Below are 24,626 nucleotides of genomic sequence, written 5' to 3'. Positions count from 1 at the left end.
GCTTATTCCAGAAAGGCATATTGTAGCCAAATTATCAACTAATGGGACTGCTGTGAAGTAACTTGTAGATTTTACCTGTAAACCCCTGGCTCGCACTCTCTCTGCTGCTTCATGGGCTTTCTCGTTCTTCCTCTCTCCCTCCCTCTTCTCCCCCCTCCCTTTCCAAACTCACGCTGCTTCATAGGCTATCTTGCTCTGAACCTCCGTTGATGTTTAGGCTCTCTCTCACTGCTTTATGGGCTCTCACTCTCTTCAACTCCCACTCCTTTATGGGTGCTCTCTTTCTGAACCCCCGCTGCTTTACGGGCTCTCTCTAAACATTCACTGCTCTATGGGCTTTCCCTTGCACTGCTTTTTGGGTTTTTTCCCTCTCCAAACTCCTGCTGCTTTATGGGTTCTCTTTCTCTCTGAACTCCCACTGCTTCATTGAAAATCCCTAATTTTAGTTGCTCCATCATTGGCAGCTGTGCCTTCAGTTGCCACAGTCCTAAGTTCTGGAATGCTCTCCCTAAATGGCTTCCCCTCTCCTCCTCGTCCTTTTTCCTTTCAGACGCTCTTTTAAAATCAGCCTCTTTAACCATCGTAGTGACCTATGCTAGTATCTCCTGATACGACTTTGTGTCAAGTTTTGCTTTACATGCTTCTGTGAAAAGACACAGACCATTTTCTTACGTCATTAAGGGGTCTAGGCTGAGAACCAAAGATGACATGAGAAACATTTTTATCTACTGAGTGGTTAGGATATGGAACAGTGTTTTGCAAACTTTTTTCCCGGGACCAATTTACCAATTGGCCTCTCTTCGGGACCCACACCGACCGACCTTCGCAACCCAAGCTAAAGGATATAGATTTTTTTTAAATTTAGAGTACCCAATTCATTTTTTCCAATTAAGGGGCAATTTTAGTGAGGCCAATTCACCTACCCTGCACATCTTTGGGTTGTGGGGGCGAAACCCACGCAAACACGGGGAGAATGTACAAAGCTAAAGGATATATGATAAGCCACTTACACAAATCGATAAATATCTAAAATATTTATTTCTCTGAATATGTGTTTCCCTAGCTTTTTGTCCCAATGTGATTTAAAATACATGTGTAACCAAAATTGCTGTGTAATTTTGACAGTGGTGCGATGTTGTAGGGAAGTCTGTTTGGTTGAACTACTATTGCCAAGGCTTTTAGAAAACGATTTTGAGATGATGTTAAACCAACTCCTATGTGTATTGATGAAAATGAAATTTAGATCTCGCACCACAGAATTTAACACCTTTCTTTTTTTTGCATAAATACTGTGCTCATTGCAAGGACTATGTCACATCCATGACTGCAAAAGTTGGTTTGAAATGTCTGTAGAAATAGTTGTAGTTGCTTGTCAAGATTATTTGGAGACACTATTTGAAAAGAAGCATGCATTTTGTATAGCTGATTTTGTGCAGTTAAGGATATTTTTAAAGATAGATAGATCATCTGCAGTACATCCATTGCAGCTGTTGCTAACAATAGCTTGTCAAGAGTTTTTTGTGACCTGTTGAAAACTCCTGATTGATGGTCAAGGGCTCCAGCTGAGAATCCTGTTAGGACAAGAAGCCGGGGCAGATTTAGCAGATTATGGAATCTGTCAGGTCTCTATTCACTGTCTATAGAGACATTGTACATAGAATAATGGCTATTTCTCCTTGAATTACAATCTGTAATCGAGGCTCAGATCATGTCCTGGAACGCAATTATGAAGTTTCTGCAGTTTGTGTTTGTTTTTTCAAATGTGAAGTTGGTGTGCTTCGTTAAACTTCGCACAGTAGCATTATTATTTTAAAACTGAGCTAATGCTGTGAATTTGTTTTTCCCTCACAATGTTCTTCTCTCCTGAAGGTGCTGGCTATATTTTTGCGTATGATTTCACAGGTGTTGGCAGTTCATGGCAGCCTCCTCAGTAGCCATTTTTAAGCCTATGCAGTATCAGCAGGCTGTTCAACTATTAAAGGCATAACTGAAAAGCCCAATTTCTCTTAACTGATGTTCACATATATACTGGTCAGCACAGTCTTCTGGCTCGAAAACATGCTGTTTTGTTCTCCTTTGTCAGCCATGGGATTTTGAGGCCAATTGTAGCTACTCTAGCTGAGACCAGCTGGCTCAGTACAGATTGGGAACTGAATCTGGCACCTTTGCTCTTGCACGGATTAGCCTCACACTGAACATTTATCTACCAAGTCATTTGAAAAGTTGTGAGTTTGTTTTTGGTTTAAAATTTGCAGTTGAAATTTAAATAATGCCTTGTGATGGAAATGACCTGATTTTTATGAGGTAGGACGTCACTTCACCAAGTTAATATTTATTCTGAGTTTGTTGAACATCTATTTGGAAATAAATAGCTGATGTTGAGAATCGGCAATAATTCCTATCTTTTTTATTCGTTCATGGGATGTGCGCATCGCAGGCTGTGCCAGCATTTATTACCCATCCCTAATTGTTAAGAGGCAACCACATTGCTGTGGATCTGGAGTCACAATTAGGCCAGACCAGGTAAGGATGGCAGATTTCCTTCCCTAAAGGACATTAGGGAACCAGATGTTTTTTTAATGACAATCAGCAATGGTTTCATGGTCATCATTAGACGTTTAATTCCAGATTTTTATTGAGTTTAAATTACATCACCTGCCATGGTGGGATTCGAATCCGGGTCCCCAGATCATCATCTTGGGTCTCTGGAATACTAGTCCAGCGACAATACCACTATACCACCACCTCCCCTATGATGGAGTTGTATACAACATTCATTAGGCCACAGCTAGAGTACTGTTTGGAGTTTTGGTCACCGCAATCTAGGAAGAATGTGATTGCTCTCGAAAGGAGGGTGCAGAGGAGATTTGCCAAAATGTTGTCTGGGCTGGAGCACTTCAACTATGAATAGAACTGAATAGGCTGAGGTTGTTTCCTTTAGAGCAGAGAAGGCTGAGGGAGGAACCTCATTGAGGCGTACACAATTATGAGGGGTATAGCAAAGAAGACACTTTTCCCCTTAGTAGAGGAGTCAATAACCAGGGGGCATAGATTTTAAAGGTACAAAGCAGGGGATTTGGGGAAAAGCTTTTTCACCAGAGGGTGGTGGGAATCTGGAACTTACGGCTTGAAAAGGTGGTAGAGACAGGAACCCTTGCTACAAAGAAGCATTTAGATGAGCACATGAAACATCATTGACTACAAGGACCAAGTTCTGGAAAATGGGATTAGAATAGACAGGTGTTTGATGGCTGGCACAGACACAATGAACCAACTTGGGATATAAATCTGTGCTGTAAAACTCTATGACTATGAGAGTACTTTACGAGAGAGGCAAGTAAAACGCTGAGCAGAAATGACAGTTTGGTGGTGGGAGGAGGAAACCAAAGACCAAGTTGATTGAACAAATGGATTTTTAGGGGACCTTTCGGAACTGGGAAAGGTAACAAAGCAAAGTTGTTTTAGTAGAGTTGGGGAATAATACTTCAACTGCACCTTCCAAAACCACCTGCAAGTTCCCCTCCAAGCCGCACACCATCCCAAATTGGAACTACATTGCTGTCCCTTCATTGTTTCTGGATCCATGTCCTGGAACTCCTTTCCCAACAACACAATGGGTGTACATACAACACATGGACTGCAGCAGTTTATGATCGTAACTTACCAACCCACAAAGGATGTCAATGATGGGCAAGTTCAAAAACAAGGTGTTTGGAAAACCGTGTTTATTTCACATGATGAGTAGAAAGTGGGAAGGCCTGAATAGGTTGTATGAATTGGGAGAATATCAAGATGTAAAACTCTGCATATTCATTATGGAGGCCATAAGGCAAGATTTAACATTATAGCCATGAACAAAACCTGAAATTTTCCTGTTCACCTGTGCTTAACTATTCATAAACCAAACAAAAGCAGTCACTTTGACAGATAATGGCGAAGATAGCAACTGATAGTGTCCCATTGTTGCAGAGTTGGAAGATGCTGGGTAAAGTGCTGGTAGAAAATGAAACCAAGGCAAACAAGTGGATCAAACTGTACATTTGGTGCCACTGTGGCCTCACATTCTGCAGGTTCTGCTTTAACCAGAAACAGGACATTTGGCCAGCACAGATTAGTAAGGACATTCATTTCAATAGTTACATTTTTGCAAGTTCTTGATGCCTCTTATCTTTTAAAGTTATACATGGTTGTCTGGTGCCACATTCAATATGATGCTAGTTGATGGATAGAAATGAAGACACCGATACTGTTAGTCCCTTTGCATTTACTGAACTGCGTAGAGCATACATACCTAGAGTGCAAATGTCCTGCTTGCGAGACATATTCAGTGGCTGGCAATTTTAGGTATTTTTCATTGTAATAGGTGTGCTTTTGTCTTTTCATGGTGATTTTTGAAGAAGGATGTTTGTAAGACCATAAGAATTAAGAACCGGAGTAGGCCATTCAGCCCTTTGAGCCTGCTCTGCTATTTAATAAGAACATGGCTTATCAAACGCTTACTAAGTCCAATTTTCTGCCTTATCTCTATCACCCTTAATCCCCTTCTGAATTGAATGGGACCTGTAAAGCCAATTAAACATAGTGCAGTGGTGAGTGATTTCTGTAGAATCATGAAGGGATATGAATGGTGTATATTTATGTTAACATGTTGCAGAGTGTGCACTGCAGTGGCATTTATCAAGTTTCCAGATTTGATAAATTAAATTTATAAATGAGCTCTCCCTTTCATTATGATTTATAGAATACACCTGATCATTTTCTTACCCTCTCTATTGCTACTATAGCTCCAATTCAGTATTTTACCAGTAGGTGCCACAGTGGTTCAATGCAGTATAGAGCTTTGACTTCAAGTGCTTGAGATTTTGAAGGCAATACATAAGAATATAACAATTGTTCAAAATCTTCTAACCTCTTCAGTTCAGGTACTAGGATAATTAGATTTATTAGTTAACTGCAGTAACCTATTTACCACTGTGATGTGGTGATTTCAATCCAATCTAATTTTTTTGTTGGTGATATTATACTGCACTTGATCAGCATTGTGGGAAGCCTGGTCTGGAACTTAGAGGAATAGTATGTTTTGGGCACAGACCTGAGAGATTAATTTTAATATTGCACTCCACAGCTGAATACCTGGCAAATGAAAGTTTATTCTATGTGTATATTGAACTGATTTTCCACAATTGAAGATACTTTCACTTCTTCAACAGAGTTGGCAATTTCCACTTGGGCAGATGTTTTTCATAGAATTTACAGTGCCGAAGGAGGCAATTCAGTCCAACGAGTCTGCACCGGCCCTTGGAAAGAGCAGCCTACTTAAGCCCCACACCTCCACCCTATCCCCTTTATCCCCGTAACCCAACCTAACCTTTTTGGACACTAAGGGCAATTTAGAATGGCCAATCCACCTAACCTGCACATCTTTGGACTGTGGGAGGAAACCGGAGCACCCGGAGGAAACCCACGCACACACGGGGAGAATGTGATGACTCCACACAGACAGTAACCCAAGCCGGGAATCGAACCTGGGACCCTGGAGCTGTGAAACAACTGTGCTGACCACTATGCTACCGTGCTGCATCGATTTTGTGTACACAAGATGCAGAAATAGATGGAAGGCTGATGATCATGTCCATCTAATTTGGTTGAAAGAAGCAACTGGTTGCTTGCCTGATATTTTAACGTATTGAAAAGAAAAAATTGAAAGCAGTTTGCACACTAGAATGTAATACCAAATCCAGCCTGTAGCTGCAATTGAATGACACACAAATGATGGACAATACGTATAATCATATACAATACCACCAGGTTTTATATCCCAAGTTGGATCAGAAATTTTGACTAAAGCTAAGGTGGACATACTGTAAATTTGAATGGGGTGTTGTGTAGTTTTAATTTCTCAAAGCAATGCTGAAAGCTTTCTGTTTTCTTGTATTCATCAGTGTTTTCTTTGGTTAGTGGTTCTAGGGAATGCATGCTTAGTTTCGATTTTCTGTACAAAATGGGTGATACTACATTAGTTCTAAATATCTTGCTCTTGATTTTGTATGTCACACTCCATCTGGAGTTGTTAAACATGTTAACCAAACTGTTCCGAGGTCAGGATTTGAAATATAAGGGTTTAAATGTAGATAAATCGACAGCACTAGCTATCGATAAATCATAGCGACTAACACATCTCCAGGAAATGTACAAGTATACACCCGAGCTGCATGAATTATCTCTGATTCATGTAGTCACCCACTAATTCAAATTGAATAACCCTTGCCCGGCATCATAAAATTAGTAGAAGGATTCTTTGCCCTGTTGTTGGTTAAGGGATTTTGGATAGTTTGTCTAGATTGTATAAAGTGTCCTTCACATCATATAATCCTGACTCTGCAAATAGGGTTCACCCCAGATCTGTCATCCATGTTGTTGTCTTTGGAGAATTTAATGTAATGGTGAATAAAAATGCAACAGAATAAACAAATTCTTATTATCCCAAATTAATTTATCTGACTTAGTTAAAATGCAGTGGGCAAAATGTACTTGAAGCAATCCTATTCGCTACAGAGGATGAATAAAGCTATTTTGCTGCATGTCAGCTATTGATGGAGGATGCTCTTCATATTATTGAAGTGACCAGTCGCACAGCAGGAACTCATTAGTAGCTATTCATCATACATGACACTGGAGGTAATCCTTCTTGTTAATGTTTCAATAGAGTTATGTGGTTTTACAGCGGCTGTGGTTAATGGGAGACTCGGAACTGAAGAGTTATTAGCACCAAGAAACACGTTCTATTTTTAAAAGCAGTCTGCTAAAGCGTTAAACATTAAACTTTGTACTGTGCTGTGCCTCTTTGTGAACTGTTCGTTGTGTAATTGAATGTTGGCTGCGGCTGTTTTAAGTACTTGCTGTAAAAGGTGAGGGACAAAAAAATTTCAATGTATCAAATATACAACAGTATCAATACATGCAAACCTTGCTCGATCTATTAGCAGTTTTGCATACATTGCTGAAGTGATTCCTGGGTAGATTAATCCTTCGAAGGCAGCAGTAGCATATGCAATTTATATAAAGCAGCACTAGTGGTGGACCTGCCCATCTATAATAAAATGATAGAATGAACCCTCTTGAAAAAGGCTTCGCAGATCTTTGCGAAGTTTTGTGAGCTAATATCCTTCCGTTTCATCAAAATTGCTTCTCTTGAGTGCACCAATTCTTGCTGTGGGATACCATCACAGACATTGGCAGCATCCTTGTATCTCCTCCAACTGTCTCTTCCTCATTTTTCAGCCCAGACAGATCCTTTAGTATTATTCGATGCATTAAATTTTCTTGGGCTTTGACTGGAAAGTGGAATGCATAGCAGAAAACTAATCAATGCTGATGGATATAATTAATGTGTTAGTCAATAAAATGGGAATGCGCTCAGAAAGATTCTGTTATCTTACTGCATTTCTAGCATTACAAACATTCCTACAGATTGTTTTGGCTCCAGGTAATGTACTAGAGATTTGATTTTGATCCCCAGTGAATCATCGTGCTCAGCCTGTTTTGGCAATGATGTCCCTCCTCCTCTGATTGCTGAAAAATAATAGAATTTCAGTTTATAGAGCCTAAATAGAGAGCCTCATGTGGAGTCATTAAATACTGTATGAGAGCATTTTAACTTCTAAGTTATTCCAAGTTTTTTTCTATTGGTGCAATTGATGCTTATCAGAATAAAGCACATTTGGATAGAGAGACAGCTGCTTGGAGAGACTGAAAAATCACAAAACCAAGAATAGCACAGTGGGTAGCGCTGCTGCCCAGGTTCAATTCTGGCCTTGTGTGACTGTCTGTGTGGACTTTACACTTTCTCCCTGTGCCTGGGTGGGTTTCCTCTGACTATTTCGGTTCACTCCCACAGTCCAAAGATGTGCAGGTTAGGTAGATTGGCCATGCTAAAAATGGCCCCTTAGTGTTCTTGCCTTCAGCCATGATGTGGGCGTGATTCATATGCAGAGCCTGAGCACATTCGTTTGAAAAATCAGTCTGTCTGGACTGACCAATATTGCAAGCCAAATCCAGTTCCAGGTAGTGGATTAGCTTGGGGTCTAATGACTCATTGTAAAACAGTTTCTCTGACAATGCAGCTCTGCTTCCATACTGTTTTAAGTATTTTTGCACCGCGGTATCCTCCTCCAAAGCCTCTCCACTGCTGTCCAGCTGGTGAAACTGCTCTCACCTGGTTCCATTCTTACGACCTAATGCTGACGTTCAATTTTCCTTGAAGAAGTTGATGAATGGTTGCCATCTCTGGGCGAACCCCTGAATTGATCCTCTCAAGGCGAACTTGATTTTTTTTCCCAGGCTGAGAAACCCTGCCAAATCGCTGACCCACACATCTGAGTTCGGGGGCTTCGAGTCCCTCCATCCCAGCAAAATCCGTCTCCGGGCCACCAGGGAGGAGAAGTCCAGGACATCGGCCTCCCTCCCCCTCCCTTGGCCCCCGGATCATCCAATACCCCAAATATTGCCAGTTCTGGACTCTTGAGTTACCCTTCCTTCCAGGACTTCTGACATAGCGTCCACAAATCCCTGCCAGAATCCCCTCAATTTCGGGCATACCCAGAACATACATACATGGTTAGCTGGGCTACCCCCATACCACCCACACCTGTCCTCCACCTCGTCAAGAACCTGCTCCCTTCCCATTTTTCATCTACACACTACCAATCAGTGACATCATCTGAAGGCAAAGCTTTAGTTTTCACATGCTGATGACACTCAGCTCCAGCTCACTACCAGCTATCTTGACTCCTCCACTGTTTATAAATTACCAGACTGCTTCACAAATACCAAGTCATGGAGCAGACATTTCTTCCAATTAAATATTAGGAGGACTGAAGCCATTGTTTTTGATCCCCACTCCAAACTCTGTTCCCTAGTTACTGAAACGACCCCACTCCCTGGCAACAGTCTGAGATTAAGTTAGTCTGTTCGCACACAACCTTGCTGTCACATTTGATCCCAAGATGAGCTTTCAATTTTGTGTATTGTTCCATCTCTAAGATCACCTATTTCCACCTCTAGAACATTGCCACACTTCGCCCCCATCTCACTCATCTGCTTAAATTGTCAATCATGCCATTGTAAGTAGCACAGTGGTTAGCGCAGTTGCTTCACAGCTCCAGGGTACCAGGTTCGATTCCCGGCTTGGGTCACCGTCTGTGCGGAGTCTGCACATTCTCCCTGTGTCTGCATGGGTTTTCTCCGGGTGCTCCGTTTTCCTCCCACAGTCCAAAGATGTGCAGGTTAGGTGGATTGTCCATACTAAATTGCCCATAGTGTTCAAAAAGGTTAGGTGGGGTTACTGGGTTGTGGGTATTGGGTGGAAGTGTGGCCTTACGTGGGTTGGTCTTTCCGGTGTGGACTCGATGGGCCAAATGGCCTCCTTCTGCACTGTAAATTCTATGTCTATATCTGTTACCTCAAAAACCACTCCTGGCTACTCCCCCACATTCTTTCCCACTAAAAACCAGAGGTCACCTAAATTTTGCAGCAAGTCTCATTCTACTTTCAGGCCTGTGCTCCTTTGGCTTCTGGTCAAGTAGCGTCTTGACCTGAAAAATCTCATCCTTTCTTTCAAAGCCCTCCATGGCCTTGCCATTCCTATCTCTGAAATCTCCTCCAGCCCCGCGACCCTATTAGATTTCTTTCAACCCTCTAAATCTGGCCTCTTGTGCATTTCAATTGCTTTACATTTGATGGCCATGTCTTCCATTGCGCAGACCTCAAGTTCTGGAATACCTTCTCGACATCTCTCCGTCTCTCTGTAATCTCACTTTCCCCCTTTAAAACACTCCTTAAATATGATCTCCTTGTCCAATCTGACCCAGTATCTCCTTATGTGGTTCAGTGTCATACTTTGTTTTCTGAAGCTCCTCTAAAGCATCTTGGAATGCTTCATTAAATTAAAGGCGCTGTATAATATAAGTCATTGTTTTTTTTTAAACAAATTTAAAGTACCCAATTATTTTTTTTTCAATTAAGGGGAATTTAGCGTGGCCAATCCACCTAACCTGCACATCTTTGGGTTGTGGGGGTGAAACTGACACAGACACGCGGAAAATGTGCAAACTCCACTCGGACAGTGACCCAGGGCCAGGATTCGAATCTAGGTCCCCAGCACCGCAGACCCAGTGCTAACCACTGCGCCACGTGCCCCCCCAAAATATAAGTCATCGTTGTTTAGCTCAACATCAATGCCTTGTGGAGGATTGTATGTGCTGATTTTGGCTGTTGAGTGCGAACATGCAGGCAGTGGCTCCAGAATGCTGATTGTCTGTTCCAAATGCACACAGCTGGAATATATGTTCAAGTTTCCTTAACAGGAATTGAGTGGGAGAATGTATTTAAATGAAGAGTGGAGCTGCATTCAGTGTAGTCATGCGATTGGGAACATATGGTATATAGATGGGAAGTTAGTCTCCATGTCAGCAGCAGGCAATTGGCTGACAAAGACCGTAGAACATTTTTGAGGGAGCAGATTAAAGACAAAGGCATATTTTGCAAAATTTACAGGAAGGGAGAAAAATGTGTTTGCTGTGGGAGAGGGAAGGTGGACTGACAGACTGAATCTGTAAAATGAGAAATCAAGTTTGAAAAGTTAATGCTGAGAAAAAAATGATGCAGTGATGTGAAACTTAGTGTTCTAATGTGTGAGGAAGGCTAGCTTTTTTACAACAGAAGCCACAGAGCATGAGGGAAATTGATGGTGGGATTGGGAGGGGGGGGGGGGGGGGGGGGAGGTGCCGGCATTTGAAGGAGTGGCCTTGATTTTTTTTCTTGTGAGTACCGTCTTCAATGTTTTAAAAACCCAACATTAAAGGATATGTGGAACAATGCACATTGCGTATCACGCATGGAAATACAGTTCGGCCACTTCAAACTGAATGAACTGCATATATTTCTTTAGAGTTTGGGAAAATATGGACAGTGCCATAATTTAGATACTTTCTGGGACACTTTCTGTTTTAAATACATGCTCATACTTGAGACACTTTGCATGTCTGATTTCTGATGAGTTGTATTACGGCTGTTTCAGAAATTATTTCACTTGTAGGAAAGGAGTGGAAATTGGAAGAAAAAAGGAAAGATTTTATGTACCATCTTTAACCTGAGAATATCACAAATGCATGTTGCATCCAATCAAGTACCTTTGAAGAGTAGGAACTGTTGGAATGTAGGAAACATGGCAGCCAGTTCTGCAAGCTCTCACAAACAGCAATGTGATAATGACCAGATAATCTGTTTCTCTGAAGTTGATTGCGGGATGAAAATTGGCCAGGACATTGGGGATAATTTTCTTATTCTTCTTTGAAATTATGCCATTGGATTTTTAACATCTACCCGGGAGAGCAGATGGAGACTTGATTTTGCTTCTACCCCCGAAAGATGGCATATCTGATGGTGCAACGTTCCCTCAGTACTGAACTAGAGTGTCAGACTAGATTACAAAGGGAGTCATTGGACTTCCTTCTCACACTTCTTGGTGGGTGGCATAATTAACATTGATGGAGTCCTGGTAACTAGTTTCCTGTTTGCTGGAGAAGGTGCATGAACAGAATAAGGCTTAAGGAAAGAAAAGGGATTTTATCAAATATATAAGTCTTTGAAGCTGCCACATTTTCAAGATATTCCTGCCACCCTTGTCTAGGCATTGTATTTAAATTCTGGAGTGCAAAAACCTTTTTTGTCACATGTTGTTTGGCATCTTTTTATTGTTGTTATTATGCTCTGATACAATTTCTATCAAAGTTGAGTGGGTGGGAGCACAAAGGTGGTCTTGCAAAATGTGGAACATGTGGAGAATCCACATTGAAGCAATTATCTTCTAATTTGGGGCAGCTACGATATGAGGTTAGTCCATTAGTGCAATGTTGGAAGCATTGCCAGTGTAATTTTAAATTTATATGTAAAAAGAACATGTGTTCCATCATGTGCTGATAACACCACAGAAGTAAATGGTATGTTCAAATCTACACAATTGCATTTTATTTATTTTGACTACCAGTATCAGGTGATGAGGAGAAGATAATGTATAGTTTAACCTACGATACTGGCTGTTCCTACCCATCCCTTTTTATTAGATTTTAGATGTTTATTGTGTTGCCATGTTCTGCTTTACATTCTAAGTGAAATAAATATTTTGACCAGCATGTTTAGTGTTCCAGTTGGCATCAACATAAATATGAATACCATAACTTGTCTGCTGAATATGATGATGTATATGCTAGCCCATGGGAACAGTTACACGCATTGGGTGTGTTCAGCAGACTCCATTTCAGGGGTCGAGAAAGAACCCGCTATTCAATGGCACTTTGCCGGTTATTTTGTCCTCGGCGAGGAACTCCCCATTGAGGTGACTCTTTGAGTAATTTGCTGCACTGATAAGCTCAGGGCGCCATTTTTAAAAGACCCCCCAGTACCCCCTCCACAGCCTGCGAAACCTCCTCCACTTCTCCCAACCTACTTCTTCCACGGTCCTGGAACCCCTCCTCAACACGTGGCATGGGAAACCTGGGCATCATCACACTGCCAGCCTGGCACACTGGCAATGCCCCTGCCAGCCTTGGGAGTGCCAGGGTACCACCCTGTAGAGTGCCGAACCACCCGGGGGATTCAACCCGTCAATGAGACTCTCTCTTCCCACCCCCTCCCAGGTGCCATCACGACTTTGTGAACCAGTAGCAAAAGTCACCCGGTTGAGACCTCGCTGGCGAGGCTGGTGAATCCCGGGTCCCAAATGAATCTACCAAACACATATATTTAAATGAGCCTAATGGTTCATTTAAATATGCACACTTGAATCTCACCCAGCGAAAGGGAGATCTGGATTGCTTTGAGCGTCGCGAATCTCGATGCAAGCCTCTATGATTCAACAGCCTCAAACTGACACCAAGTCGGACGCAATGAGGTCACTGAATCACACCATTTTCTTTGAATCCAGTTTTGTCTGTTATAATGTCTCATTAGCATGTGTTGCATGGTTCGTTTGCTTAGTCAGTTTTTCTTTTATCTCCATCTTTTTGTCTTTATTTAAGTGTTTTGATCTCTGAGGGAAATCTCGCTTTTGCCAGCAATGCCACAGACAACCACTTACCGCGTTACAGATTGAGCTCAGCTCAGCCCTCTTGTGCACCTGACAGTTGTTGCAGTGCAGAAAAGCATTAGCAGAGGTGGTGACAGGATGCCTGCCCCTGCCATTTAATGAACATTGCATGGCCCGAATGAAAAGAAATACAATTTTAATGTTATTAATAATACTTTTTAAAATTTTAACTTTCTGCTTTTTTTTAACTGATTTATTGATAGGTAAGTTAGTTAGTTTGTAACTGGATGGTAAATTCTGGCTGAAGGAATTGTAAGAAGGTTTTGTGCAGAATATGCGACCAATTACTGAGGCATACAAGATGACCAGAGGATTAGATCGGGTGGACAGTGAGAGCCTTTTTCCTCGGATGGTGATGTCTAGCACGAGGGGACATAGCTTTAAATTGAGGGGAGATAGATATAGGACAGATGTCAGAGGTAGGTTCTTTACTCAGAGTAGTAAGGGCGTGGAATGCCCTGCCTGCAACAGTAGTGGACTCGCCAGTACTAAGGACATTCAAATGGTCATTGGATAGACATGGGCAATAAGGGAATAGTGTAAATGGGCTTTAGAGTGGTTTCACAGGTCGGCGCAACATCGAGGGCCGAAGGGCCTGTACTCCGCTGTAATGTTCTATGTATAATGGCATTCTGTGATAATTGGTTATCTCACATATGTTTGACATTATTGTACATTTGTGAAATTATAACCTGACTGGAACTATTTTCTCATCAGCTAACAGCAATCGGAATTTTTTTTTTCCAAAAGTCAAACTTCCTAGTACCAAGCTAAGTGAGGTCAGAAAAAATTGCATCTAATAATAACTGACAAACTTTTTAATAACTCAAAAATATCGGATCATCAGAAAGCCAAACTTAGTGAAAAAAAATTCACCAAAAATACTTGAAACTGGAGCTCACAGAATACTGCACTGGAGTTTGTTTCATAGGTGGCACGGTAGGGCAGTGGTTAGCATTGCTACCTCACGACGTTGAGGACCCAGGTTTAATCCCAACCCCGGATCATTGGCTGTATGGAGTTTGCACATTCTCCCCGTGACTGCATGGGTCTCACCTCCACAGCCCAAAGATGTGCAGGGTAGGTGGATTGGCCACACTGAATTGCCCCTTAATTGGAAAAAAGAATTGGGCACTTTGAATTTATTTTTAAAAATTGGAAGTTGTTGCATATTACATTCGTTTCCTTTATGTATTACTTCACAAAATTCAACTGTGACCCATTTGACATAAATTATGTTAACTTTATTTTGAACTTTTCAATTGATATTGAATCCTGTCTTGTGGTCCTGTCTGAACACTACGCGCTGCTTTTACAGGTAGGTTCCTTGTTGTAGCCCTCTAATATTGCAGAATTTAAGAGGATGCAAGAAGGCACCATCAATTCCAGATTCCGCTGAAAATTTTGGATGTTTAGTAGATATGCTGATACTGATTTAATGACATTCTAAATAAATAGGCATTTTCAATAAAAGGAATTGATCTGATTCGCAAGTGGATTCCAACCTCCAAGTTATGCTCCTTGAGGGTCCTTACGTAAATTCCTTAAACAAAAAGCACATGGATTTTTGATCTTTCACATTGTTAAATTTCGACTTAACAAAAAACAGCTGGAAGTAAAACTATGTCATGGGCTTTGAACTTAAAAGAATAAATTCAATGGCCTTGAATATTATGGCTGCTCCACTTCTGACAGACAAAACTTTCGAAAAGCTCCGTCCATTCTTGTGTATGCCAGATATTGAACGTTGGCAAGGTAAAGTACACGTAAATGTGGTTTAACAACAGTTTAAGAAATTAAAAATACGAGATTAGTTATCAAAGCTGAGTGGTGAATCTAACATCAGAGCAGCCAGAATAAAATGCTGTCGGATGATAAGATCTTTGCAATGAGTAGACTGAGCAAGTAAAAGGTTGGAGATGTGATTTGGCAAAGTACTCCATGTGCATTTTCTGAAACCACAATTTAGGATATATTCAAAGTGATCTACAGACACACATGATTTTGATAGGTCAGGCTTCTTGGAAAGGATATCAGTGCTGAGAACAGTTGCTGACTAACATCATTAAAGCACTTTAGTTGAAACATGAGAAGTCGCTATAAAACTTCACTTTTGACCACTGGCCTATGCATCTTGGTAAGCAGTAAGAATTGCAAGGTGAATCTGCTTGTTCCGAGTTTGGAAATTCAAAAATAAAATATTACTTTCCCAAAGCATAACCAGCTGTTTGCTATTTGTTCAAGGCCCACTCTTGTATAAATCTGAAATTGTTGTTCTTATCTTAGGTTGTAACAGCGATTGAAGACATCTTGATCTGAAGCCTTTAATTAAGGTTATCTCTCAACACATATAGACATCCATTTCCCATTATATGACTCACCAGCATTTTCAGTCCTGCAGAATGGTTTGTAATTTTTACCGTAGTTCCCAGTGCAGCCTACACACTGCAGCAGTTCACTGGAATGTAGATAATGCACTGAATCAGTTGTCACATGAATGATGTGTCTCAAATATATAAGCCTCCCAACTATAACCTTTCCATCCCACTTAAAACTTGTTAACAACTTTCTACTATCCTTTAGCAAAATTCTCTATTCCCAGCCATCTGACCTTATAAAGCTGCTTTACCCAGTTCCTACTGAGGTTGTAATTGGAGGAGCAGGGCAGGATTGAGGTTTTTCCCATTTTGATTCTCTAGTTGTTAATATTAAGGTCCAGCTGGTTTGTTGCCTCCACCTGCAGCGTCCAAGGGTCAGCAGCAGAGCACTGCAAATGTAACCCTCTGGCCTTGGCACAAACATCAGTCTGATCTCCCCTCTTCCCCCCCCCCCCCTATTTTTCTCTCCTACTTGGCAAGATATACCAGCAAATATTCCAAACAACTGACCATGTTACACTGCTTTCATTTTGCACATCATTTTTCTATTATTGTCTGTTTGTGTTCCAGCCTGCCTGACTTTGAGCACTTCTTCCCTGCAAGTAAAAGTACTCATCAGCATTTTCCTGACCGCACATTGAACTGCTGCCATACAGCTCTAACATTATTATCTACACCTTTTACATTACAATAAAGGTCCCCACAACATTCTAGTTAAACTCACACTAAAAATGTTTTCTACTAGTGTAAGGTTAGGCCGAAAGAGACCTATTTAGGAAAGTAGGCAGGCCTGTTGACAGATGATTTCATACTGTTTGACTCCAAACTATTTCTTGTGTGTGTGTGTGTGTGTGAGAGAGAGTTCTTGGGTGTTTCTGGGATGCTACGACATTTGTGTTTGCTTCCAGAATGTTTTTTGTTCTTTTAAAACACTAAGTCAACCCATAAGACTTTGAATCTATCACTGGGATAGAATCTGTCACTGCTGGGGTCGAATAAAGACCAATATTTTTAATGTCATTTTGTCGCAGTTGTTAGCTCCCATGCCACTCAGTCACTGGGCTGTGAGCTCAACAACAACACCGACAACAACAAGAACTTGCACTTATATAGTGCCTTTAGTAAAATGTTCCTAGGTGTTTACTAGAAATGTTATCAAACTAAACCACACAGGAGGAGGCAGTGACGTAGTGGTATTGTCACTGGACTAATAATCCAGAGATCCAGGGGAATCCTACTAGGGCAGATGGTGAAATTTGAATTCAATAAAAATCTGGAATTAAAAGTGCAATGATAGGCGGCACGGTGGCGCAGTGGTTAACCACTGCTTCCGCACGGCGCTGAGCACCCAGATTCGATCCCAGCCCCAGGTTACTGCTTGTATGGAGTTTGCACGTTCACCCCGTGTTCACGTGGGTCTCACCCCCACAACTAAATTGCCCCTTAATTGGGAAAAAAGAATTGGGAGCATTGAATTTATTTTTAGAAATTGTAATGGTGACCACAAAACCGTTATCAATTGTCATAAAAACCCATCAGGTGCAGTCATGTCCTTTAGGGAAAGATATCTGCCATCCTTACCTAGTCTGGCCTACATGTGACCCCAGACGCACAGCAGTGTGGTTGACTTTTAAATGCTCGCGGGGATGGGCAATAAATGCTGACTCAGCCAGCGTTTTCCACATCCCATGGGCGAATGAAGAAAAGAAAAAAACGCGACCACCATTTGATTACAATACTGTGTAATTGCTGCATTATTAGAGGGGCCATGTTTCAAAGTCCAGTTCACCTATTTGGATAATGTTTTTTAAAAAGCACAGGGGTGGCACAGTGGTTGGCACTGCTGCCTCACAGCGCCAGGGACCGGGTTCAAATCCAGCCTTGGGTGACTGTGTGGAGTCTGTATATCTCCCCGTGCCTGTGTAGGAGAAAAGGTTAACTTGAGTTCATAGAATAAACATTGTTTTGCTTTAAAAAATACTTTTCAATTTCTGCTGTACCGCACCTGTAGAGTGGGCCCTGTGCTCCCCATACCACAATCTATTAAAAGTTGTGGGTCAGGTGAACTCCATGATACACTTTGGGGTTCTCTAAACCCTGGCCCATAACACCATGCTAAATTTCCTCTTCGTGCTCAAATGGATAGGTGGGATTACTGGGATACAGGGATAAGATGGGAGCGTGGGTGTAGATAAGGTGCTCTTTCAGAGTGTCGGTGCAGACTTGATGGGCCGAATTGCCCCCTCTTGTACTGTAGGGATTCTATGATCCCATGATATTTGAAGAAAAACATAATTCTCCTGGTCAGCATTCCTTCCTCACCAAAATTAGCTGATCATTCTTTCATCTGTTATCATGGGATCTAGCTGTGCACAAATTGGCTGCTGTTTCCATACATAACTGGAACAATTACACAAGCAGTGCATTGATTGTGAAGCACTTCTGAGAAATCTTGAGGACATCGTAAAATGCGATATAAATGCTTGATTCTTTCTAACATTACTCGGCATTGGACCCTGCTGTACTTGACCTCGGAATATTGGTGGTGAGACAGGCTGTCATAATTGGGAAAGTGAGCACACTCCCAGTAGTATCCCGGATGAGCAGATGAAACACAATTTTTAAAATATAACCATACTGCGGATGGCAGTTATTGACATCTCTTATGCTTCTTTGTTTTGTGCTTTTAGTGGTTTAGATACTGTGGTGATATGCGATTCTAATTTACATGACAGAACCCCGATCTGAATGGGGATCGTTGGTGGTTTTCTGTTTTGCAGGGTGCCACTTTCATAATGTAAATCTCGACAGGAAAAGGGAAAGAAAGATTCCAGGGCAAAATTTTGTTCATTTTTGTGACCCATTGTTTCCCACCATCATCATATACCACCAAGCGATGCTCCGTTTAAGAAAAAAAAAAAGGAGGAGGTTGGTTCAGTTGATCCTACTATTCGAGACTTGTGATGACAAAGCGATGAGAATGATTCTCGGGAACTTCCAATAAACATGTTACATAACCCGGGGGCATATTCCCTTTTTCACAATCTATTGTTTAATAAAGTACTTTTTATTTTTTATTTGTTCACGGGATGTGGGTGTTTCAAGCTGGGCCAGCATTTGTTGCCCATCCCTACTAGTTCTGATACATTTCAGAGTCAACCTCATTGCTCTGGGTGTGTAGTCACATGTAGGCCAGACCAGCTAAGGATGGCAGATTTCCTTCCCTAAAGGGGATTGGTGAGCCAGATGGGTTTTACAACAATCAAGACATCATTAGACTTTTAATGTCAGACTTTTATTGAATTCAGATTTCAATATCTGCCATGGAAGGATTTGAACCCGGGACCCAGAGCATTGCCCTGGGTCTCTGCTAGTCCAGTGACAATACCACTACATCACTGCCCCTCGCCGTATGCTTTATATCTAAAGCCACATTAAAGAATTAGGATTCTGGGTGGGAAATAGTTTGTGAGACCAGGTTATTTCTAGTAGAGCCAGCATGTGTTCTTAATTTGTAATTTTTTTTTTACTGCTTTTTACTTTTCTGCAGGCCTTTTCAGATCAACGGAAGGAAAATAATTTCTAATTACTTTGTTGAAAGATGTGCATTACTACCACAATGAATGATTATTTTTATTAAGCATGGAATAGATGGTTATGCAATGGAACTTCTGGCAAAGTTGTTGGTGCTCGGTCGTGCTAAGATGTTACGGTTCAGAGTTTTGACCTAATTATTCTTGGATGTTGTTTATAAAAACCCATAGAATGCAAGCATACATGGATAGAGCTGTAAGATGTCAGACTTTGGAAGCCATGCTGAGGTTTTACAATTAAACTGGGCCAGACCATACCTAGAAAGGGTTGAGCACAACAATAATGCTCCTAAAGGTGATGAGTAATGAAGTAAGACTGGAGATGTCTAAGTTTCACACTCCAGGAAAGTGGATGTACAATCCTATTGTGGGTGGTGGAGGGGGGAGGGGGTGCTCTGGGGACATGGCCACCAGAACATATCGCTGAATTTTTGATTTTAATTTACACCTGCAAAATTCACTCAGAATTAAAGAGGATGAAACTGCCTGCATAGGCAGTCATTACTCCACTAAAACTGACCGCAATATTGGGAGTCAGGCATGTGAAATAATGCAGAAATCCCAGAGTTGCTGTTAATGATTTGACACTTCTCCAGGGGATGCACTGTTGCTGTCTCCCCAGACTGCAATCAATGGGGAATCTTTGAATTACCACTCTTACACCTTTCATCTTGCTGCAAAACTCTTGAAAAAGCTACAGCCCGTTGAATAAAGTGTAATTGAGTTTTCAACAGTTAAATTCAACAGTAATTTATTAACTATTTGCTAAACACCCTCGCTGGCCTTGGGAAGCTAATTCTATATTTGAAATGTCAAATTTCTCCATTATGATGAGTTTTCACATTTGCTTTTTTTTTTTCAAAATATGTTTATTCCATTTTGCCTCCTATTTTAATCCAATCTTCATTTTTTTGCTATCTGAAATTTTTATTGAAAATGATCAAAAGTAAAGGGATTCAGTGCTTTTAACTCCTGTGAGAATACTTCAATGTGATCGAATGCTTCCTCTGTTTGCTTAAGTCATTGCTGCTACACACTGAAGATCCCCCTAACCTGGCACCAGTTTTAAACTGCCAATGGGAAAGGGGATGGCTATGCCTCAAGTATTGCTAGATCTTTGGGCAACTTTCTTTGAGTTCATCTTGAGCCCTTTTGCTTCAAAATCTGGGCCTTTATTCCAGCATTTTGGAGTAAGCACGATCATAAATTATATATGTTGTACCAATCATTTGGCAAAATACTATGCTTGTTTAGAAACTTAAAATCTTCATCCTCAGCTGTAAACCCCACATTTCCATGCCCCTTTCAACTTCTGCAAACTTCTTCAGTCCTTAAATGTCTTCTGCATGCCTTGTTCCTGATTCTGGCTTTCCATTCAAATCCCACACCCTTCATCCACTATTGGTCACATAAGATACAGTTTCTGTAACTCGTTCCTCGAGTCTATATGCCTCTCCGCCTATCTTTCCCTATTAAAAACCTGCATAGAATGCACTTCTTCAGCCAAAATTTTTGCCTTATCTAAACTCCCTTTTTCTGGCTCAACATTTATGCCCAACATTGTAAAAAGCTGTGGGATGTTTTTCATCGTATTCCTTTACTCTGATTTTAATGTTTTTTTCCCTCTAATGTTTTTCACCTTATTGTCTATTTGCTTCCACTGTTTTACTCCTTGCTTTATTTCTGTTAATTATTAACCATGTCTACTTTCTTTGTCCCAATATTCTGTTTTACAGTCTCTTCCCCACTAGCTCACAACCCTCTTGTCTTTTCATCATGCCCCAGGCCCCTATTTCTAACAAACTCATCCACTTTACTTCTCTTGCAGACTGTACTTTGGCTCTATGAACCAACTGAATGGTACAATTTTAAAGGTTATGCACAGAGCTATCTGTTGGGGTTTCATATACACAAATCTTTGAGGGCACCAGGGCAGGTTGATGAGGCTGTATTTTTTTAAAGCACATGCCATCCTTGTCTTCATGAGTTGAGGGATACGGTAGAAAGGCAAGTAAAGTATGTTAGATCTTTATGCTCAGGCAGTTCCTCAGGATCGAGGATGACCTGCTTTCTGATTTTACGCGTTCTGAAATGGCTGATAAGTCCAATTAAACCTTTAAAAAAACATTGGTTAGGCCCTCGTTAGCGTATCGTGACCAACTCAGGGACATCATGCTCCAGGAAAGATGTCAAGGACCTGGAGAGGATGCAGAGGAAATTTATTTGCATGATAGCAGGGATCAGTTTTGTGGAGAGACTAGATAAACTGAGATTGTTCTCCTTGGAGCAGAGAAGGCTAGGCAAGATTTGATGAAGGTGTTCAAAGTTGTGCGCTGTTTTGTTGGAGCAGATCGGGAGAAATGGTTGCCCCTAATAGGAGGGTCAATAGCCAGAGGAGACAGATCAAGGAGACAAATCAAAAGAACCAGTGAGGAAATGAAGGGAAAGGTTTTTATGCAGCAGATGATTTGGCATGCACTGTCTGAAAGTCTGGTGGACACGGATTCAGTAATAACTTTCAAAAAGGAATTGGTCATACAACTGAAAATGAAAACATTGCTGGACAATGGGGAACGAGCAATTTTAACAACCTTTCTCTACAGCTCTCCACGCTAACTTTAAAGACCAGTAGGACGAGTAGTACCATAGAATTTACAGTGCAGAAAGAGGCCTATCGGGACTGCACCAGCCTTGGAAAGAGCACCCTACTTAGGTCCATGCCTCCACCCTATCCCAGTAACCCCACCAAACCTTTTGGACATTAAGGGGCAATTTAGCATGACCAATCCACCTAACCTGCACATCTTTGGACTGTGGGAGGAAATCGGAGCACCTGGAGGAAACCCACGCAGGCACGGGCAGGAAGTGCAAACACCACATAGCCAGTCACCGTGGCAGGAATTGAACCCCCGGGTCCCTGGAGCTGTGAGGCAGCAGTGCTAACCATTGTGTCACCCTGCCTAGCTGGAGAGAGTTGAGTAAAAAGAAGCAACAACAGGACACTTGGACACAAATTCACTCATTGCAAGCCAGGAGCTTTGCACTGTCCCACCAGAGTCCTTGCAGCAGCAGCTCCTACTGGAGAAGCTTGCCGATGTGAGCAACCACATCCCAAGACACATGAGAAGACCTCTATCATTGCTTTCTGCTTATCACTGGATAAGATCACCATGAGCGATTCACTCATAATCAGACCTATGCTCACCATTACAGTGGTCCATGTTCAGCAGTATCTTGATCTTATTTAGGCCCTATCGCCTCTTGCTGCTCAGGTCCTTGCTCCTTCTATGCCATATGGCAATCATCCTCCTTCTCCTCATCTGGGTGAGAGCCGTTACCAAGCCTGGGTTGCCTGCAGCCTGCATCATCGATGCTTCAGTAGATATGTGAACTAATTGAATTCCTTTGTCACTCCATCTCAAAGACAATAGGTCAGTGCTAAACCCTTCAGCTCTGGCCTCTATCTAGACAGGGCATCACCACCCCATCGCTACCAGACAAAGGTCATCCTGGAGAACCAGAGTAGGATGTTCCACCCTTATGGAGACCATTGCCCCTTGAGTAGAATGATGAGAACCAAATGAACCAGTTACAAGTTTGCTGCCATCCACCAGCCAGGCCCCTTGAAGGCATGCTCTTCTCTCCGTCCCTTCATCCTGCCTCTACCTGTAGCCAATTGCACCGAATGATCGGCAACGCCAGACCTTGCTTTGAATTTGATGAATTCTCTACCCCAGAGTGCTGTGGTGACTTAGCCATTGAGTATGTTCAGGACGGAGATGAATAGATTTCTAGCTATTAACGACATATTGCTAACTTTTGGTTGGTTCAGTTGGCTCTGTTTTATAACCTTTGCTCTCGAGTCGCCAGGTATCTTTATGATACCGCCACGAGTTGTTACGGGGGCGGGGTTATTGTTTGTAAGGGGAAAAAAATTGTGTTGGTAAAAAACTTTAATAAATATATATATTTTTTTTAAATGATACCGCCACGAGGTTCAAGTACAAGTAATAATCAATAACTCAACACACCAATTAGTAAGATTCAAATCAAAGCGCATTTATTATACACAGTAATCGCTACTCATGCACAAATTCTATGTCTAAGCTACTTCTACAACTAACAGGCCTATACTTAACTTGGAACTGGCCCACCAGGTCAGAGGAACAAATGACCTTTCGTTCGGAATCTGCAACTGCGGGATTCAAAGCCGGTATGGACTGGTAGCTAGGAGCGCCTATCTCGTAGTGAGCGTTGACTTGAGACTTAATTCAGGGATGCGGCAGCTTGGACCGTTCACTCTCAGGGGTTGCTTTGCGTTGCTGAGTGACCCGGTCAAGGAGAGCGATTTGAACTTGGGGCTTAACTTTTATAGTCCCCAGGGGCTTCCCGCCTTTCGGGGCGGACCCTGTACCTGGTTCTAGGTGATTGGACTTCGTTCCAATCGCTTGGTTCGATTTCTCCAATAATGGAGCGGTTCCCTGATCAATGGGCGGTCTTGAGGTGTCCGTTAACCTCTTTTGTATTGGCTCCTGCTGGCGCCGGGGAGCCTGGCTTAGTTTTGTGTGTCCCAAATGTTGCTATTGTTCCCGGGGATTGCTCATTAGTATGCAGATGGCTGCTGCATTATTATGCTGAATGTCGCTGGTATCGATACTGTCTGGGCTTTTGCAGAGTTAAATACACAGCAAACCTGCACCTGCTGGTTTCTGCCTGTGTTGGCTGAATTTCCCTTCAGCCTTTGCCGTTCGCCATTTTAAATCGGGACTTGGCCAACTCAGGTGGCTACAGACATCATCAAATTTGGTGACTGTGTGGGAAAATGGTGTGAAGGTGGAAGACCAGCCATGATCTATCTGGTTGAATGGTGGAGCAGGCTCAGGGGGCTGAATGGCCTATCTTACTCCTGCTCCTATTTTCTATGTTCTTGACTAACTATGTGGACGTTCAGAACTTCCTGGAATCGTATAATTGAGGGGTTGAGAAAATAACGCGAACCTCCAGTATTAAGCTTATTTATAATGATTGTCCAATCCTTAATTTGAGGTAATTCCCTTGATATAGCAATTCACATGAACACTGAATATTTTATTGGTGTTCACCAATTTTTGCGTCTTGGCTTGTTTTGATGCAAAATAATAGTCTGTGCAAACACTGAAAGAAGAAGTATGTTCCTATTGTAGGTGCATGGTAACATCGTATCAAAGGAGGTTCACAATTATCACCAGAAAAAAGTCTTTTAAATTTCAAGATTGCTTAATTCAATATGTTAAACACTAAGTTTCTTTGTTGTGCCATTTGTTGCTCAATGCAAATTATTGGAAAATTCATTTTATTCAGTGCCGAAATATGGTCCTATTTTCTTAGTCTTGTCGAGCACCTTGCAAAGGTTTGAGGTTTTCCATAGACTAGTTCCATAGATTCCCTACAGTGCAGAAGGAGGCTATTCAGCCCATTGAGTCTGCACTGACCCTCTAGAAGAGCACTGTACTTAGGCCCACTACCCCGCCC

The 24,626-nt window shown here is 41.8% G+C and overlaps 1 protein-coding gene across 3 annotated transcripts in view; it reads left to right on the top strand.

Annotated features, from left to right (window-relative positions):
• Positions 1 to 24,626, top strand: part of stx8 (syntaxin 8) — a 177,413-nt gene that overhangs the window by 76,824 nt on the left and 75,963 nt on the right. The window contains exon 7 of one of the 3 annotated variants that reach the window (XM_072483333.1): positions 5,211 to 5,926. The exons of the other annotated variants lie outside the window; for them this stretch is intronic. Coding sequence (XP_072339434.1) covers positions 5,211 to 5,320 — 110 coding nt within the window. The 3' untranslated portion in view covers positions 5,321 to 5,926. Of the gene's footprint in view, positions 1 to 5,210; positions 5,927 to 24,626 lie in introns of those variants that run through there. 3 annotated transcript variants of the gene reach the window in all.

Source organism: Scyliorhinus torazame, chromosome 18 (genome assembly GCF_047496885.1).
Source record: "Scyliorhinus torazame isolate Kashiwa2021f chromosome 18, sScyTor2.1, whole genome shotgun sequence".
Lineage (NCBI taxonomy): Eukaryota > Metazoa > Chordata > Chondrichthyes > Carcharhiniformes > Scyliorhinidae > Scyliorhinus > Scyliorhinus torazame.
This window is presented reverse-complemented; position numbering and strand designations above follow the sequence as displayed.